Source organism: Nicotiana attenuata, unplaced genomic scaffold, assembly GCF_001879085.1.
Source record: "Nicotiana attenuata strain UT unplaced genomic scaffold, NIATTr2, whole genome shotgun sequence".
NCBI classification, from domain to species: Eukaryota; Viridiplantae; Streptophyta; class Magnoliopsida; order Solanales; family Solanaceae; genus Nicotiana; species Nicotiana attenuata.
The window spans coordinates 651529-671072 of record NW_017670307.1 but is presented as its reverse complement, the minus strand read 5'-3'; the positions used below and the strand labels follow the sequence as shown (position 1 = coordinate 671072).

General features: G+C 38.7%; 1 protein-coding gene across 1 annotated transcript; it reads right to left on the bottom strand.

Moving 5' to 3' along the window:
* Positions 1 to 16746: 16746 nt before the first annotated feature.
* LOC109237568 (F-box protein At5g07610-like) lies at positions 16747 to 17961 on the bottom strand. Its single transcript, XM_019403889.1, has one exon. The coding sequence runs from the start codon at positions 17959 to 17961 to the stop codon at positions 16747 to 16749; it is 1215 nt and encodes a 404-aa protein (XP_019259434.1).
* Between the last annotated feature and the right edge of the window lie 1583 nt (positions 17962 to 19544).

Sequence of the window (19544 nt, the reverse complement as noted above, 5' to 3'; positions counted from 1 at the left end):
GAATGAACACGGGCTCAGGATGGTTTATTGGTTTCACAGTAATTATACTTGGCGCAGCATTGTTGGAAGATGTCGGCATGGAATTTCCACAGGTGGGTTACCTCATGTGAGCAGGTTAACATTTGCGTGGTGTTGACGAAGCTTCTGCAAAGAATTCTACTGGCTATACGGTAAAAGGTCGAACATGTGAATGTGGCTAGTGATTCAGAGCGTTCATGAAATGGTTAACAGGGAGATTTTGAGGAATTTGGCGTGTCGGTTATGCGAGTTCATGTCAGTGAGGAAGAAGGAATATTACTAGGTTCCACGGTTATGTAATGGTAGCTTCAAGCTAAGTGAGAGAGCCCCACCACCTACGATTGGATTGCATGATTGTCTACTTGTGAGGTTTCTGGTTATTGGCATATTTGTGGGTTATTACGACAAAGGAAAGAGAACATCAGTGGTAATTTGACCAAAGGATTTGAGGAATGTGTGCTATAATTGGCCTTATCGATTCATGTTCAAGCTTTAGGAAGACTCGGGATTTATGCTTCATGTAGAGGTGAGTTTCAAGGAAGGTGATTCAGCCGGGTGCTTCTTTGAGAGGGTGTTCATGTGCTAGCAGAGCCTTGGAGTTGATTATATTCGGGACCAAGCCAGAGTGGGTGACTCTCAACCACTGTCCTAGTGGATTTAAAAGTTAAAGTGCGGTGCCTGCGAATTTCGAGTTTGTAGTATGGTTAAGTACCGAGCTTTTGCAGCGGATTGTGAAAAGAGGGCTTGGAGTGTTCTATGTTATCTTCGATCTACGGTGTAGCATTGGAGGAATAGGAGAAAATAACTTCGGATTCATGGAGAAATTATCAGGATGGGTGTACCAGTTGAAGAGGCGAATATGCGCACAATGAGGGTATGAGATGGTTCGTGGGTTTTAAGACAATGTGGTCTTGTGAAATAAGGTTACTCGGGATGAGTGCGGATTTGGGTTTGTTATGTTTTGAATGGAGTTATTATTATTCCTAAGGAAAGTCCACAGTAAATTAGAAGAAGTCGGATCGGTTAGCAATGGTTGAATTGACATGATGGCGGCAATGATCAGTTCCTTCAGCATGTAAAGATGTACATGTGCTTTGTGGCGATACGTGCGAGGCTTGGCGGCCGCTGTAATATGTTTTATTTGGAAGCATTCGAGTATTATGGCTTGTTATGTGTAGATGGATCCCCGAAGAGTTATGGTGGTTTAGACCACTACTTGAGGTTTGTATTTTCTGCAGTAATGGGAATTCAGTCACGTGTTGCAATGGTTCTCCTGAAATGAGTTAAGTGAAAGGTTTCTATATAATGAAGTGTGTACCCTGTTAGTGGTTCAGGAGTTATGATGAAATTCTTGTACTCTTGCGGGAATGATTAGGTATAGTGGGTAGCATGGGAATTGGAAGTTGAGGATCAAGGTTGCGGTTCGGTGTTGACAAGAATGTCACAAGCTCAGATGAGCGGGAAAGGACTCAGATGGTTAGAGTAAGCTGGTATTGTCTTTAGAGTCACCTGAGATCGGTGTCATGTGTAAGAGACCTTGTGTACAGATTTTCGGGTCCTTGATTCGCTTTACAGCATTAGTGTGGCCGGTGGTATGGATGTGCAGACTTGTTACCTGGTGCGGAAGGTCATGGGAGTGTATCCCACGGGAAGATTGTATAAGTGTGACATGTAGTCACTTAGATTGATTGAAGATTGAAATCAAGTATGGAGATTGTGGTACTACTGCTAATGTGAGAGTTTAGGCCTAGAAGACGCTCTATTCATTTGGTTGTGAACTGAGGACGTTTATTTTAGATTTGACGGCTGCTCTTGTGTGTCAAAGAAAAAGGGTTATTGTGGACCCCTGAAAGGTTATTGGCCCAATGTGGTACGATTGGAATCGGCTTGAGGTCCGTGGATGGAACTAAGTGTGAATGTGGGCTCTATATCGGGCCGTGTTCATTTCAGCATAGCGTTATTAATGGAGGAGTATTCGGATGTTGGATGTTATTTCATCATCAGCTATTTCATGTAATATTGTATTGTGCCATGTAGGTTGTGAGGGGGTTTGATTATTCGCACTCGTGTTGAGATCCCATGTAATTTATAGTGTTGTGAGAGCAAGATGGATCTCAAGATACAGGTCATTTATTGCACCTTAGTTGTGCTTGAGTTTCGTGGCGTATGGCGCAATCCATCTCCCTAGGATTTGTATTATGCACTTCGCGTGCTTGTGGTTGATATTCGGGTATTTCACAGGTATGAGCATTTTAGCTCGGTAAGTATTTCCTTATAGATTTTTATGTGTAGATCAGGTGGCACGCCGCCACGAGTACATTGTTTGGATCAGGTGGCACGCCACCACGGGTATCATGATTTGATCGGGTTGCATACCGCAACGGTATTATGTGTGGATCGGATTGCATGCCGCAATAGCGTGATGCTGAGTATAGTTCCCCATATCTATCCTTGTGTGTTTTGTTTCTCATTCCCTGAGGAAGGTTCATAACATCCTTTCGGTTGTTTAATTAGTTATGTGGGTTGAGTAATTCTTTCCAGGGTTCATTTTTCCTTTGGTATCACATTCGAGTTTGTAGCTTGTTGGCACATTGTGGCATCATATGAGACTTTTGGCAGTGTCTGAGGTGGCTTATTGCCTGAGTAGCTTGTGCTGTGTGAAACGAGATTATTGGACCTGGGATCAATGCGATCGGATTTATATGAAGCGTATTAAAGAGCAAATACCTTTATTTGGTTCATAATGAGGTAATGGTTCTTGTCAAGAGGAGGAACTCAATGATTTTTTGACTCGGCAGTTGGTTATACATTTCTACACAGCTCTCCCGTCGTGGCAGCATTATAAGAGTTGGAACAGGACCTATATATGTCATGAGGTGTGTTGTGAGCATCGGATTCGCGGGATTTCGGCTGTTGTTATCAGAGGATGTTATTATGGTCATGTGAATTATGCGGTGCATGGTGTGGATTCAGCAAGGGTATGAAATCATGTATTGGTGCATCGTGTAGTGATTGATACGGTGTTCGTATGATGGAAACAGGCCTCGTAAAGAATTCTGGATGTTGGAATTGGGCTCTAAGGCTTATTTGACTAAGTAAAAGGGAGAATCTTAAGATTGGCTTGAGCTAATGTGCTCAACTGAGTTGTGGTAGCACGGGTAGGTGCACGAGGCGTTAAGCAGTGATTTCGGACAACTCCAGAGCAGTTCTTAGCACGTTCGAGGACGAACATATGTTTAAGTAGGAGAGAATGTAATGACTCGACCGGTCGTTTTGAGCTCTAGCGGGTCGTTCGGCGGTTTCAGGCCATGAGCAGCTTCACTTTAGGTATTATGACTTGTACACGTGGTCGAAATTGAAATTCGGGAAGTTCGAAGTGGATTTGGAAAGAGAATTCTCATTTCGGAAGCTTTAAGTTAGAAGAAATCAGACTAAGGGTTGATTTTGGGTAAACAACCTCGGAATCGGGATTTGAAGGTTCCAACAGGTTCTTATGATGATTTTGGACTTGGGCGTATGTCTGGATCAGGTTTTGGATGGCCCGGGAGCGTTTCAGCGCCAATTGTGGAAGGTTGGCATTTTGAAAAAATTTCATAAATTTGGGTTAAAGTGCATTTCAATGTTATCGATGTCCGTTTGGGATTCGGAGTCTGGAAATAGCTCCATATGGTGATTCTGGTATTGGGAGCGCGTCCGGAAGTGGATTTGGAGGTCCGTAGGTCATTTTGGGGTCATTTGGCGAAAGCTAGAAATTTGAAGGATTTTGAGAAGTTTGACCGGAAGTGGACTTTTTGATATCGGGGTCGGATTCTGGTTCCGGAAGTTGGAGTAGGTCCGTAATGTCGAATGTGACTTGTTTGCAAAATTTGAGGTCAACCAGACGTGATTTGATAGGTTTCGGCATCGAATATAGAAGTTTGAAGTTCTAAAGTTCATTAAGCTTGAATTGGGGTGCGATTCATGATTTCGACGTTGTTTGATGTGATTTGAGGCCTCAAGCGATTTCGTATCATGTTTTGGGATAGGTTGGTATAATTGGTTGAGGTCCCAAGGGCCTCGAGTTGATTCCGAAGGGTCAACGGGTCGAATTTGGATTTGGAGAAAGAGCTGAAGCAGTTGGGCATCTGGTGTATTCACACCTGCGTGAAGAGGGCCGCAGGTGCGAGCCCGCAGAAGCAGCCCAATGGTCGCAGAAGCGGAAGAGAGTGAAGGCTAGGAGACCGCAGGTGTAGAAGGTTTTCCACAGAATCGGATGTGCACCTGCAGTGAGGGAGCGCAGAAGCGGAGGAGCTGGCCTTGGGGGAAAGCCGCACCTGCGAGAAATCCTCCGCAGAAGCGGCTAGAGGGCCGCAGGTGCGAAGGTCGGGCTGGGCAGTGAGTTTATATTACGGGATTTGGCCCATTTTTCTTTCATTCTTCACTTGGTTGGGGCAATTTTGGAGAGCTACAAGGAGGGGTTTTAAACATGCAATACAAGGTAAGTGATTCCCACCTATTATGAGTTAAATACAAGGATTTTATATGGATTCAAGCATGAAAAATAATATAAATTTGGGGCTTTGGTAGAAAACCTAGAAATTTAGTAGTTTGGATGTTTTACAACGAAATTGGACATGGAATTGGAAATAAATTATATATTTGAGTTCGTGGTGTTATGGGTAAAGTTTATCTTCAAAACTTTTCGGAATCCGGGCACGTGGGCCTGAGGGTGATTTTTATCGACTTTTCGAGCGAAGTTGGGAATTATTGTAAATTGAATTATAATGAGTATTAGAGTATAAATTTATGGATTTGCACATTTATTTACTAGTTTTGGAGCGTTGGGCATTGGTTTGAGATGTTGGAAAGGCTCGGGAGTCGGCTTCGTAGCGAGGTAAGTCTCTTTTCTAACCTTGTAAGAGGGAATTAACCCCATAGGTGAACTAAATTAATATATGCTTCTATTTGTGGGGGCTACGTACGTACGAGGTGACGAGAGTCCGTACGTAGCTACTAATTAATATATGCTTGGTCATTTGTCAGCCCAAATGACATCACTAGAAACTCATAATGCCCCTACCGACTCCGAAAAGCTATCTTAGGGACATCGGATGCCCTGATCCTTAACTGATGGTAGCTAGACCTCAAATCAATCTTCAAAAATACCTTGGCACCCTGAAGCTGATCAAATAAGTCATCAATCATCGGCAATGGATACTTGTTCTTGATAGTGACTTTGTTCAACTGTCGGTGATCTATGCACATCCTCATCGTTCCATCTTTCTTCTTCACAAACAACATAGGCGCACCCCAGGGCGAGACACTAGGCCTAATGAAGCCCTTATCAAGTAAATCTTGCAACTGCTCCTTCAATTCTTTCAACTCTGGTGGGGCCATATGGTATGGCAGAATAGAAATGGGCTTAGTGCCCGGAGCCAAGTCAATACAGAAGTCAATATCCCTGTTGGGTGGCATCCCTGGCAGGTCTGCAGGAAACACCTCTGGAAACTCGCGAACAACTGGTACTGATTCCATGGAAGGAACCTCTACACTGGAATCACGGACATAAGCCAAATAAGCTTGACACTCCTTCTCGACCATATGCCGAGCCTTTACATAAGAGATAACCGTACTCGTAGAATGGCCAGGAGTCCCTCTCCACTCTAATCGAGGCAAACCCGGCAAGGCTAAGGTCACCGTCATGGTGTGGCAGTCCAATATAGCATGATCAGGTGGCAGCCAATCCATACCCAAGATAACATCAAAATCTACCATATCGAGAAATAGGAGATCTACACTAGTCTCAAGACTCCTAATAGTAACCACACACGAATGATAGACACGATCTACAACAAAGAATCTCCCACAGGTGTGAACACATACACAGGAGCACTCAAAGAATCACGAGGCACAACCAAATATGAGGCAAGATAGGATGACACGTAGGAATAAGTAGAACCCGTACCAAATAGAACTGAAGCATCTCTATAGAAAATTGGAACAATACCTGTGATAATAGCGTCAGATGACTCAGCCTCAGACCTGACTGGGAAAGCATATCATCGGGGTTGGGCCCCACCACTCTGAACTACATCTCTAGAATGGCCTCTAGCTGGTTAGCCTCCACCTCTAGCGGCCTGACCTCCACCTCTAGCGGCCTGACCTCCACCTCTAACGGCCTAACCTCTACCTTTGGCTGCCTGATCCCTGCCTTTAGCTGGCTGAGCAAGCAGTAGTGTAAACGGTGCCGGAACCATGGCACGAGAACTCTACTGTGGTGTGCCACCCAATAATCTCGGACCGGTACTCTTCATATGCCCAAAACCACCACACTCAAAACATCCATCCTGGTGCAGTAGCTGCTGAAACTGAGACTGACGCGAACGGGGCGGATAACCATGGTGATAACTCTAAATCGGAGGCGCACTGATAGGAGTTGATGGTGCATTGTAGGCTGGCTACCCAGAATAAGTCACATAAGGACCACGACTCCCTGAAGCACAGTGGGATGCCTAAAGCACCGACTAAAATGTCCTGGGAGGATGTCCCATACCAAAAGTACCCCTGCCTCCAGATGAGGCACCACTAAAACCACCGGAATGACGAGGCCTCTTATTAGACCCATGCCCTCTCTCTTGTGCAAGAACCATCTCGATCCGCCTAGCAATGTTTGCAGCCGTCAAAAAGGAAATCCCCCCCCCCCCCCAAATCTCCTTGGCCATCTGTAGCCTGATAGGATGAATGAGTCCATCAATAAACCTCCTCACCCTCTCCCTATCAGTAGGAAGCAAGATAAGGGCCTAACGAGCTAGATCCACAAAACGGGTCTCGTACTGGGTGACTGACATACTGTCCTGCTGGAGACGCTCAAACTGCCTACGGTAATCCTCCCTCAGTGTGATAGGAAGGAACTTGTCTAGAATAGCTGAGAGAACTGGTCCCAAGTAAGAGCAGGCAATCCAACTGGTTTGGTAGATACATAATCCTTCCACCATCTCTTGGCGGAACCCGTCATCTGGAACACAACAAAATCCACCCCATTGGTCTCAACTATACACATGTTCTGTAGCACCTAATGGTAGCGTCAAGATAATCATGTGGGTCCTTAGAAGGTGCACCACTGAAGTGAACTGGGAAGAGCTTGGTAAACTTGTCCAATCCCAATAAGCCCTTAGAAGTTGGCCTATCACCGGTCTGTACCGCAACAACTGGCTGAACTACCCCAACTAGCAAGGTAGCGGGTGTCTGATTCTGGAGATCCATCTACTCCGCAGTGTGAGTAGCGGGAGTCTGTACTCCTCCCCCAGCCCGAGAGACGGCTGGTGCCACAGAAAATATACCGGCCTGGGCCACACTCTTCATCAGGCTCACCAAACGGATTAAAGCGTCCTAAAGCACTAGGGTGGAGATGAACCCCTCCGGGACCTGAGCTGGTCCAATAGGTACAGTTTGAGCTGGAACCTCCTCATCAAAATTTACGTGAAGCTCCACTGCTGGTGCGGCTGCTCGAGCTCTAGGCTGAGATGTGCCTTTTCCTCGGCCTTTGACACGACCTTGGCCTTGACCTTTGCCCCTCGTAGGAGCTGCTGCTGAGGGCTCCGGCTGTTGTCTAGCAGAAGATGCGGTGCGTGTTCTCGCCATCTGCGAGAGATCAATAATAGAAGAGTTCAATCATTAATGGTAGAATAAAATCGCATGACAAATAAGAATGAATTGAAATTGTTCCTAAACTCCATAGCCACTAGAAGGTAAGTACAGACGTCTCCGTACCGATCCTCAAGACTCTACTAATCTTGCTCGTGACTCGTGAGATCTATATAACCTAGTGCTCTGATACTAACTTATCACGACCCGGAATTTCCACCTTCGGGGCCATGATGGCGCCTAACATTTCACTTGCTAGGCAAGCCAACATTAAAACAATTTATCCATTTTTCAATAGTTTAAATTAAATAATGAGAAAGAACTGAAATAACTATAATAATCCAAAGTAATGTGTGGAAGCTATAACAACTAAAATATCTCATACAACCCTGGACCCGATGTCACAAGTGCACGAACTACTAGAATAGTACCAGCAAGGGTCTGAAATAAACATAAAGTTGTCTGAAGGAAAATACACAACTAAATAAAAGGAAAGGGGACTCTAGGAGCTGCAGACGACGAGCAGTTGTACCTCAAGTCTCCACAAAGCTGGCCAATCCGAGCACGCTAATAATCGCCGCTGGGACCGACTCCAAAATCTGCACAAGAAGTGCAGAGTGTAGTATAAGTACAACCGACCCCATGTAATCGGTAAGTGCCGAGCCTAACCTCAACGAAATAGTGACGAGGCTGAGGCAGGTCACTTACACTACAACTTGTACGCAGTATATAATAAAATAGGAGAAGGAAATACAGAACGAAATAAGACAGTTAACTGAAGAAAATAGCTAAATCCTCAAAGGAAACCAGTACCGATCAGAATTACCAATCCTTAGAGTTCCGTATGAAAAATACCGAGAACCAACACAGTATAGAGAAAATAGAAGCACATAAGTTGTTGCAGCGCGCAACCCGATCCCAACGTACAGCACAATCCTCCCTTATTCCATTGTAATAATGTCACAATCATAAACAATAAATATATTTGCGGCGCGCAACCCGATCCCACCATATAACAAAATCAATATCATAATTCACCCCTATTTCACCGTATCAATCCACCCTTATTTCATATGTTGCGGCGTGCAACCCGATCCCACCATATCAGTACAAATTCACCCTTATTCCACCATATCAATCCACCCTTATTTTATTTGTTGCTGCATGCAACCCGATCCCACCATATCATTACCAAATATTCAATGAGCACAGTCAAATCAATAATTCGAATAATAAGAACCTCTACGATCGATGAATATAAAGCTGAATCAGAAAGGAAACCTTATACAACATGGGAATTCGCATATGTAATACTACACGGCAAGACAAGTTCAGTGAATGGCAATAAGAAGGTCCAAGTAAGTCAATTAGGGGAAATAGCACCGAGTCATGAAAGATGAAAAGAACTAAACATTGTTAACATGAGAAACAATGATTAACATGTAGCAAATAAGCATGGAAGGCATTTAGAGCATATAACAGTTAAGACATGGAATGAGATAATTAAGGAAAAATGGAAAATCAGGGAAATAAGGAATTCGGCGGCGTATAATCACTCGTCACCTCGCATATACGCCACAACACATGAAATTCACATAGCACATAGGCCAAGGATTCTTAATTCCCTCAAATCAAGGTTAAACTCAACACTTACCTCACTCCGCAGTCAACTTAGAGCTCTACCGTGGCCTTTTCCCTAGAATCCGCCTCCAAACCACTCGAATCTAACCGCAATTGACTCAATAATATCAAATATTGCTAAAGGAATCAATTGCAATACATAAATTTAGAATTCCCACACTTTTTTCAAAAAAGTCAAAAATAGACCCGGGCCCGCGTGGTCCAAACCCTTAATTCAGACCAAAACCTGATGATCCATCACCCCCAAGCCAAATTATGTAATTTATTTCGAAATTCGATCCCAATTTAAGGTCTAAACTCTAATTTTACAAAAATCCCTAATTCTATCCAAACCCCCAATTTTCACCATGAAAATCCTAGATTTTTGGTTGAAATCTTATGAAATGCAATGGAAAATTGAAAGAAAGTAGATTAGAATCACTTACCAGTAAATTGGGGAAGAAGAGCTCTTGGGAAAATCACCTTTAGGGTTTCTAGGTTTGAAAATTTGAAAGAATGAGAGAAATCCCGTCTAACTTAGCTTTTACCCAGCTGCAGATGTCGCAATTGCGAACTCCTCTCAGAATCCCAGTAATCGCAAATGCGAACCCTGATGCACTTAAAAATGCAGACCTTTCTGTGCGAAGATCGTCAAAATATGCTGAGTCACAAATGCGACTCTGCCTCCGCAAAAGCGGAAATGGCAAGTTCGCAATTACGAACTTTACCTTGAAAATGCAAGGACCCGCCAGCCATGCCCAGACTCGCAAATGGGAAGGTTACTTCACAAATGCGAGGCTCGCAAATGTGAGCAAGATCTCGCAAATGCGAGATCTGCAACAGACACCAGGAACACAATGCATCAACTATGAATTCTAAGTCCAAATCCACTCTGTAGCCTATCCGAAACTCACCTGAGCCCTCGGGGCTCCAAACCAAAACATGCACACAAGTCCAAAAACATCATACGAACTCGCTCGCGCAATCGAATCGCCAAAGTAACACCTAGAACTACGAATCGGACTCTAAATCAAATGAAAATTTCAAGGAAACTTTAGAATTGCTATTTTAAAAACCGGACGTCTGAATCATGTCAAACTAACTCCGGTTTTTACCAAATTTGACAGACAAGTGATAAATATAGAAATGGACCTATACTGAGTTTTGGAACCAAAATACGGTCCTGGTATCAACAAAGTCAAACATTGGTCAAACCTTTAACCTCTTTAAACCTTTAGACTTTAAAATTTCGACAAAAAGCGATAACTCGAGTTAGGGACATCCGAATTTGATTCCGGGCATACGTCCCGGACCCAAATCACGATACGGACCCACCGGGACCGTCAATACACAGATCTGAGTCTGTTTGCCGAAAACGTTGACCGAAGTCAACTCAAATGGATTTTTAAGGCAAAATCTCATGATTTATCAATTTTTAACATAAAAGCCTTCCGAAAAATACTCGAACTGCGCACGCAAATCGATAAAGGCTTAAAGAAGCTATTGGAGGCTTCAAAACATAGAATTAAGGTTTAAAACTCTATCGGGTCATCACAGTTAAGGTACCAAATTTATATCTGTATTAATTAATATTTACAATCAAACATGGGAATATCATCCCAATTTTTGTCCTAATTTTAGTATCCTAATTCCGTAACCATGCGACCCCTAATAGTTTGATAATTTTGATACTTTGTGGTTTCATCATTCATGTGATACTTCGTGGCTCCATCATTCACGGAATGAAGGAATCGATATTAGATCAGACTTGATTGGATATACATGCGCATCAGGTTAGCATCTGAATCTATTTACACAATATTGTCCTTTCTCCTAAACATTGCAGTGTAAGATTGAAAAATGAAAATGGAACTTGTCTGGCGGTAGCTGGAACCTTGTCAGATTAAAATAAAAATGAGACATAATAATATTCCCAGACGACATTATTTTTTATCCCAAACTATTAATTTAAGACACCTTGTTAGTTGTTACCCATTAATATGAAGCACCCTATAATGTTATTCCCTCCGTTCCATTTTAATTGTCACTTTACTTTTTTTTACGTCCATTAAAAAAACACAAGGTATAATTTATTAAGTTACTCTTGTTAAATACTTTTTAAAAATTGAGCAGTATCAAAAAAAATTACACTATTTATTTAATATTAAGGGTATAATTGGAAATAATAACAAACTTAATTTTGAAATCCTAGAGTGTCAGTTATTTTGGAATAATTTTGTTGAGCTAAATGCGACAACAAAAATGAGGTTGAGGAAATAACATAAAATCTTCACGAATTCGTTCAAGGTCAACCAGACAACCTGAAATTCACAATGGACCACAACTACAAATGGCTGAGTGATTAAATTCATACGGAATTTTTGAGTAATGCATTATCTCCTCAAAACTCGCGCTTTCATTTGTGCTTTCCATTTAAGACCATGATGGATAGGGTGTTCATAAAAACCCGAAAAATCGAACCAAATCGAAAATCAAATCAAATCGTTCAAAAAAATTGATACTTTTTGGCTTGGTTTGGTTTTGGGTTTGAATTTTAAAAATCGATCAAATTTGGTTTGAATTTGGTTTTAATCAGAAAAAAACAGAACCAAACCGACTATAGGAGTAGCTATTTCAAATTTATTATTACACCTATATATGTATATTTTTATATAAAGTTTCAAAAATTAAATGGTAAATGTTACTCCCTCCGTTTCAATTTATGTGAACCCATTTGACTGGGCACGGAGTATAAGAAAAGAGAGAAGACTTTTGAACTTGCAGTGTAAAATGAAGCACATATATTTTGTGTGGCTATAAATCATTGCATAAAGGTAAATTATTTCCAAATAGGGAAAGAGGTCATTCTTTTTGGCACGGACTAAAAAGGAAATAGGTTCACATAAATTGAAACGGAGGGAGTAATAGTTTGCACTTTTAGTATAGTTCTTTACCTTTACATTCTAGTTTGATTGGTAGTTTTCTTTTGTTAAGTGTAAGAATCCATTTCGTGTTAAAAATAACATATTTTTAATTGAGTCCTTAAATTATTCATCACTATTTGATTCAATTATCATCAATATATCTTGGTAACTAATAGATTTCTCAAAGGGAAATTGATTTGATAGTGTTACGTTGAAAATGTGGTCTCCGGAATATGTGTTTGGTAGTGTATGTCTTATATTTTTTAGAAAAAACCGACAAATAACCGAAAAAACCGAAAAATCGCATAAACCTAATCGAGAAAAAACTGACTTAATTGGTTTTGCTTGGTTCTAATATTTAAAAAACCGACTTACTTGGTTTGGTTTCTTTTTAGGGAAAAATCAATCCAAACCGAACCATGAACACCCCTAATGATAGAGTTGGGCCTTTGGGATATGTATATTTTTAAGAGAAAATCTCACTTTATACCTATTAAGCCCAAACTATTTACCCTTAAATACCCAAACCTAAACTATTTACTTTTCCTACCTATGCAACCAAGACTATTACCCGGCCCACAGCTATTTGCTTTCGCATTTGAAGTACAGAATGTTAAAACATCTGACTTCATTTTTGCAAGCTTACTTGGTAGTGGACTTAAATGGATCTACTTCTCCGCAGCCAGATCAATCTTCATTAAGAGGGTCAACCCAAGCTATTGCGCTACCTCCTCTTCTTATGATTTTTATGTGTGTATGAAGACCCACCATTGATGAGTTTGAAGCTCCAGAATTTGAAATTTTATTTTGAAGATTTATCGTTTGATTCGATGTGGGTGCTATAAAATATTGCTTGTAGTATCTTCGAGTAAGCTTCCCAGATCTAAAATTTTATGTGTATTTGAATATCCACCATTGTTGGGCTTGAAGCTCAATTTTATTTTTGAAGATTTCTTGTTTGATTCAAAGTGGGTGTTGTTAAATATTGCTTATAATACCTTCTGGAAGTTCATACTGAAATTTGATAGCATTTGGAGCTGATTTGAGGTGATTGAGATCGAAATTTTCTGAAGTTTCGATGTAAAGATTCCTCTACCAACGCATTTAACTCCATTTGTTAGAATAGCTTCCATTGAGTCTCTGCACCTATCCTTTTTTTCTGAATCTTTGTTTGTTTTCGTAAAACAGGATTAGCTGAAAATCGAAAAAGAACACAACTACCTAATAGTATACCGCTACAGTATACAATATGTTGTAGGAGTATATAGCTATACTGCAACAATATACTATTATAGTTTACATTATACTGCAACGGTATATTATAATTATCGAAAAAGAACACAGTTACCTAACAGTATACCGCTACAGTATACAATATACTATAGGAGTATATAGTTATACTGCAACAGTATACTATTATAGTATACAATATATTATTATAGTATACTGTAATAATACGCAATATACTGTAACAGTATGCTGTAATAGTATGCAATATACTATAATAGTACACTTATTACGCGTAAATTCACTTGCCTTTTCCTTTTTAATTTGCTTTAAGCTTTTACCCAGCGTGAGGGACAAATTGAAAATGCAAAAAAAAAAAAATTATAGTATGCTATATAATGTAACGGTATACTCTTACAATTTAGATCCTTTTAAAAGTTTTTGAAATTTTTATTGACAACTGATATTATTTCAGTTTAATAATTGAATTAAATTTTTTTTAACTCTTTGCGTGCAATTGTGTACCCTGTTGGTATAGCTATATACTGTACCGTATCATATGTTAGTTAATATTTTTTGATTGTATTAGCTACATTTAATTGGTACGCAATTTGATTTTTCTTTAGTAAAAGTATAAAAAAGAATAATAAAAAATAGTGAAAACAGTAAATAAAATTAGATTATGAAGAGAAAAAGAATATAAAAAAAGAAGTTAAATGAAATTAGAAAAAGTAAAAAAGAAAAAAATAAGAAGAAAACGAGAAAAAAGAAAAAGAGAAAAAAAGAAGAAGCATAGAAATAAAAAAGAATTAGAGAATAAAGAAAAAATTTCCCACAAAAATTACTATATGCAAGAAATGTAATTAGTTTATGGGTAGAAAAATAAATTGGTAGAAAAGGGTAAATAGTTTTATTTTTGAGGGTAATTATGTCATTCTCCCTATTTTTAACGGAACAAGGTTAAATTTATCACGAACTATTAGAAATTAAGCAATTTATATTTTATTAGACTTTTAATTTAAATCTTATCCTTACTTGTAGGTAAAGCCCGTTTTTTCCCTCGACCCCTAAGAGAGCTCTAACCTAAGGTAATTTGAACCTTCTTTTCTTAGAGAATTTGGACATGTCGAGTTCATTCATTTTGGGAATTTTTCTTTCTTGTATAATATTTGAAATTTTTTTAACAAAATTATCTTAGTTTTGTATATTACCTATCCTAAGCAAAAATTAATTACAAATTATATACAATTCATTATTAGTATTTTAAATTAGGAAATTTAGTTAACATCATTTTTTTTTTTCTCCTCTCTTCTCTCCTTATTTTTCTGCCTCCTTAATTGCTTGTAACATTTTCTTAGTTGTCACCGTCAAGCAAGGTAATTGCTGGAACCTACTTTTTGGGCGTGTAATCCTTTTTATCGTTGTCATAGAGTATAACTAATTATATAGTATAAAACTTATTTATAACTTATCTATAACTTTTATACATTATTTTTACCCAGTTAAATACAACTACAATATCATACAACTTTTAAATATATTTTTCATACAACAACAATAACAACCCAGTAAAATTCCACTAGTGGGGTCTGGGGAGGGTAGTGTGTACGCAGACTTTACCCCTACCCCCGAAGGAGTAGAGAGGCTGTTTCCAAAATAATTTTCATACAAATTTTATACAATTTGTCTTTTGTATGTATTTTGTATATGATTTGTACATATTTTGTATGTGATGTGTTCTTCTTCCGCTCTGAAATTTCAATCGAAATTTCCTCTCTTAATACAATTTTGATACATATCAACAACTTTATTTAAAAAGATAGATTTATAAACTTCAATACAATTTTCATACAACGATTCATACATTATACAACTATCTTTCAACTTTCATACAATATTCAAATTAAATAAAAATATATAACTACAACAGAATACAACTTAAATATATTTTACATACAATTATAATACAACTTTAATACAATTTCGTAAGTATATTGTATGTCATGTGTTCTTCTTCTTCTTCTTCGAGTTTCAATCTGAAATTAAGCCAAAATCAAGTCTAATATTCACCAAACACCCTCAAAATTGAGATATAAACTCAACGCAATATTTTCAATTGTTTGCAACAACACCCAATCTAAACAAATAATGATTTTTGAAAACCCAAATTCGAATTCAAAGCTTCAAAGCTTTTTAATGGTTGTCAATGGTGGAGAGTCAAACACCTTCAAAATTTATTGATTGACAATTTCAATTTGAACACGAGTTGTACAACATGAAAAGAAATTGCTAAGTTAAAACTCTATAATAAAACGATTGAAATCCGTTGATGAATTCCAAATAAACTATATGCAACATGAAAGAATAAAAAGTAGAGAATATCAAAGGAAGAAAAATTGGGGAAAAAATAGAGGGAGGGGGGGTGAGGGTTAAGCTAAAACGTGATTAGGAAGGGTAATAAAATTTCATATGTAGTATAGGAAAGTAAAAATCCCTTCATTTTGAGCTAAAATAGCATTAATGATAACAGTAAATATGAAATGATCTGTTAAAACTTAAAAGCAAAGCTATAAATAGATCAAAATCTAAAGAGCATGAATTTTAAAAAAAAAATAATAACAGATGTACATGTTGTAAAGTGTATCCGTTCGGATCTCAAGTAGGCCAATCTATTTAGTGCAACTTCAGAAATTAAATCTGAAGTTCTTCTATCTTTCAACTGTAACTTTAGAAATTCAAATCTTGAGTAGCTCAAATTTTCTGTACAACTTCAAATTTAAATTCTTCTTTCTTTCAATTGCAATTTAATAATTCGAATTTTAAGTAGTTCAACGTGAAACACAATTTACAGATGAAGACAGCAGCCACAGCTTTTCACATAAGATTGTCCGCCAACAGGAAAAAAAAAAATTGACTGCAAAAACGTGAAATGTCCGTTGTGCAAACTCAGGGACAAAGCCATTAAGCAGACAAAACAAAATTTGTTTGCGACAAACAGATTACAAATGTCATAAGCATACATGAATTTGCTTCATCACTCGCCAGCTCCGTTTTTGGAAGTTACATACAATATATACTTCATAATTATATGACATCTTTTGTTTAATGAGCGTTAATTTGATTAATTTTCAAACTTAAGTTGATTTAAATTAACTTAATATTTTAAAATTTAAATTTTAATATTTTGCCCTTAAGATTTTAGGACCACATATTTCAAATATTTTTTTTTAAACTTTGTGCCAAGTCAAACTAAATCATCTAAATTGAAACGGAGAGACTAATTGAAAATATCCAATCAAAATTTACATAATTTTATTTCGAAAAAGAAAAGATATCACACGCACGCCATAGTCTCGACATATCGGTGGGCGTCATACCATTCAAACACCGAAACATCTTCCCACATAACAGGGATCTTTCCTTTCTCTACAGCCGCAACCTCCTTAATAATCATACAACGAGAATCATATTCAATGATAACATCTGGCGTACTTACCAAGAATCTTGTTGTCTGTTCCTTGTCATCCACAACAACACATACTACATTACAAGTTCGACGATTCACATCTACTAAATCAAGTTCTTCACTCAACATCAGTGGATATGCAGTATGCAGAACAGTAAGATCAACACGATACTTCACAAACCACCTCGAATAATCACTCTCCAACTCGAGAACCTCAAAACTCATTGAACTAAAACCTTGTACCTCAATAAGATGCAAATGTCCACCAGACTGCCCAAAATACCTTATATTCCTTTTCAACAAGCCATTAGGAATTACAGTGCTAGGCATAGTTTTAAAGCACAAAGAATCCAAATCGAACCTTAAAAATGATCCATTTTCACTAACCCAATGCATACAACCATTCAAGAAAACACCCTGAGCTAAAAAATATTCCTGCTTTATATCCAATATCTCATTAGAATCTCTCCAAATTCTAGTTTCTGATGAGTATACAGAAAATTCATAAACCCCATTTGATTTAATGACACATACAAGTCTATAACTATCGGACACCATTGGATCAAAAGCTAAATTCATTACAATAACTTGACGAAGCTCTGTACCAGCTGGATGTTGAATCGATCTATGCTGATTCGTACTGGGATTATAAACATAATATACTTGATTTTCGACACCCAAATTGAAACTAATACAGAACAATCCATTACAAGAATGTAAAGATTCAATCTTTGAAGGTGTATACTTGGCAATATTCTTGAATGCTAAAGGAATCATACCCATTTGCTTTTTTGGCATGCCATTGATAGGGATGAAGTCTACATGGTTATTACCGTAGACCCACCAGCAGAAGAACAATCCGTCAACTTTGCCGGAACTGTGTTTTCTCCGGCAGTGAAGTAGCCGGAATCTTTGGCTTGAGATGATAGAAAACCAATCTTTACAGACGGTTTGGAAACGGAGAAGTGATTTTGGGGGTAGCCGGAGGAGAATCTCCGTCAAGAGATCGGTGTTTCCGGTGACAGATGTCTGAAATTCTGCCGGCCCATCACCGGAGATTCCGTTTAGGGATGTTCTCCACATTCTTTAGTTGGTACGGTTTTCAGGCCCTTCCTATAAATAGAAGGTGAAACCACCAAGAGTTTTGACATATTTAGTCCTTGTAGTTTTTACAGTTATTTTCAATTAATTAAACTCTTTAGTTACTATTTCTATTTTCTTTTTTTTGGTGATGTTGTGCTTCTCTTTTATATACTTATTTCCTTACAAAATTGTAAATACTGTAGATTTGTAAAGGTGCGTTGTATGCATAATATGTGACTTGTGAGTTACACATTATCTTCTTTTTTATTTTTCAATTATGATTTGCATCCCTCGTATATTTTATTTCTTCGCAAACACATAAAACAAATCGTTTGTGAAAAAGAATAAAATAGGAATGGTTAATGTTAAATATACACCATTGACCATAATATGATTTCCAACTTGAGGTCCTGCACAATTAAGTGGAACTACAAACTTTCACGTGCGATGATGATGTTTTAGAGCAATATGTCATACCCCGACACATCATCATGCCACGTAGGTGCCACTTGGTATATATTTTTGTCATATAGAAAGCTTACATATAGAGGTTTCCCTAGGAAGACTCTAAAACCCTATGGAATTGATAGGAAAGCCCTTAGAAGATTCTAACTATGTAGAATATTCTAGAGAATGGACTTACTTGTAAATAATAAGGGACTTGTGTAATAATTCTTATTTACTCACTAGCCCCTAGGAGACTAGTATATAAAGGGAGCCATTCATGTGTAACTTATCAAGAAAAACAATTAAGTTTCCTCTTATACAAAAGCTTCCTTTGGCAAGTCTCTTGTGTTCTAACATTCCATTAGCGATCTTGAGTGTGGTAAGGCTGACTTGGCATAGCGAGAACGCGAGCAAGTTATGCAAGATCGTGAGCGAGTTTTCAAGTGCCGCATATGCAATTAGTTTAAGTCTAAGGACGTGACAACGTGATATCAGAGCAAAGGTTATTACTAAAGGAATGTTAGAAAGAATACAAGAGATTGCTAGAAGGAAGCTTTGTATGGAACCATGATCGGAATTACCAAAGGCCCGGTACTTGCAAAAGGGACCAATGTGAAGGTCCCTAAGCGAAAGCAGTATGGCGGTGCACATAACGCACGCTAGGTGGCAGACTTACTTTTGAGGATGGACAAGTAATTTGAGGTAGTCAAGGAGGATGACGAAGTTGTTAAGATACGCAACGCCTCAATGTGCTTGACCAAGGTTTTCGCGTTAGGGTGGCGTCGTAAGTGTGCCAACATGGAAAAAAGGGATATGCAAGATTGAGACATGGGAGCAGTTCAAGAAGGAGTTGAAGAGGCAATTATACCCAATAAATGTGGTGAATGAGGCTAGGCGGAAGCTAAGGGAGCTCCGATAGACGGCCATAATTCGGGAGTATGTGCGCGAGTTCACTACCTTAATGCTGCAAATCATGTCATCGTCCGAGGAAGATTTCCTCTTCCACTTCATGGATGGGTTGCAAAATTGGGTAAAGCATGAGTTAAGAAGGCATCAAGTATCCAACATGGACGAGGCTATAGGGGTAGCTGAGTCGCTCGTTGACTTCAAGATGGAGCCTGCCAAGTCCAAAGAAG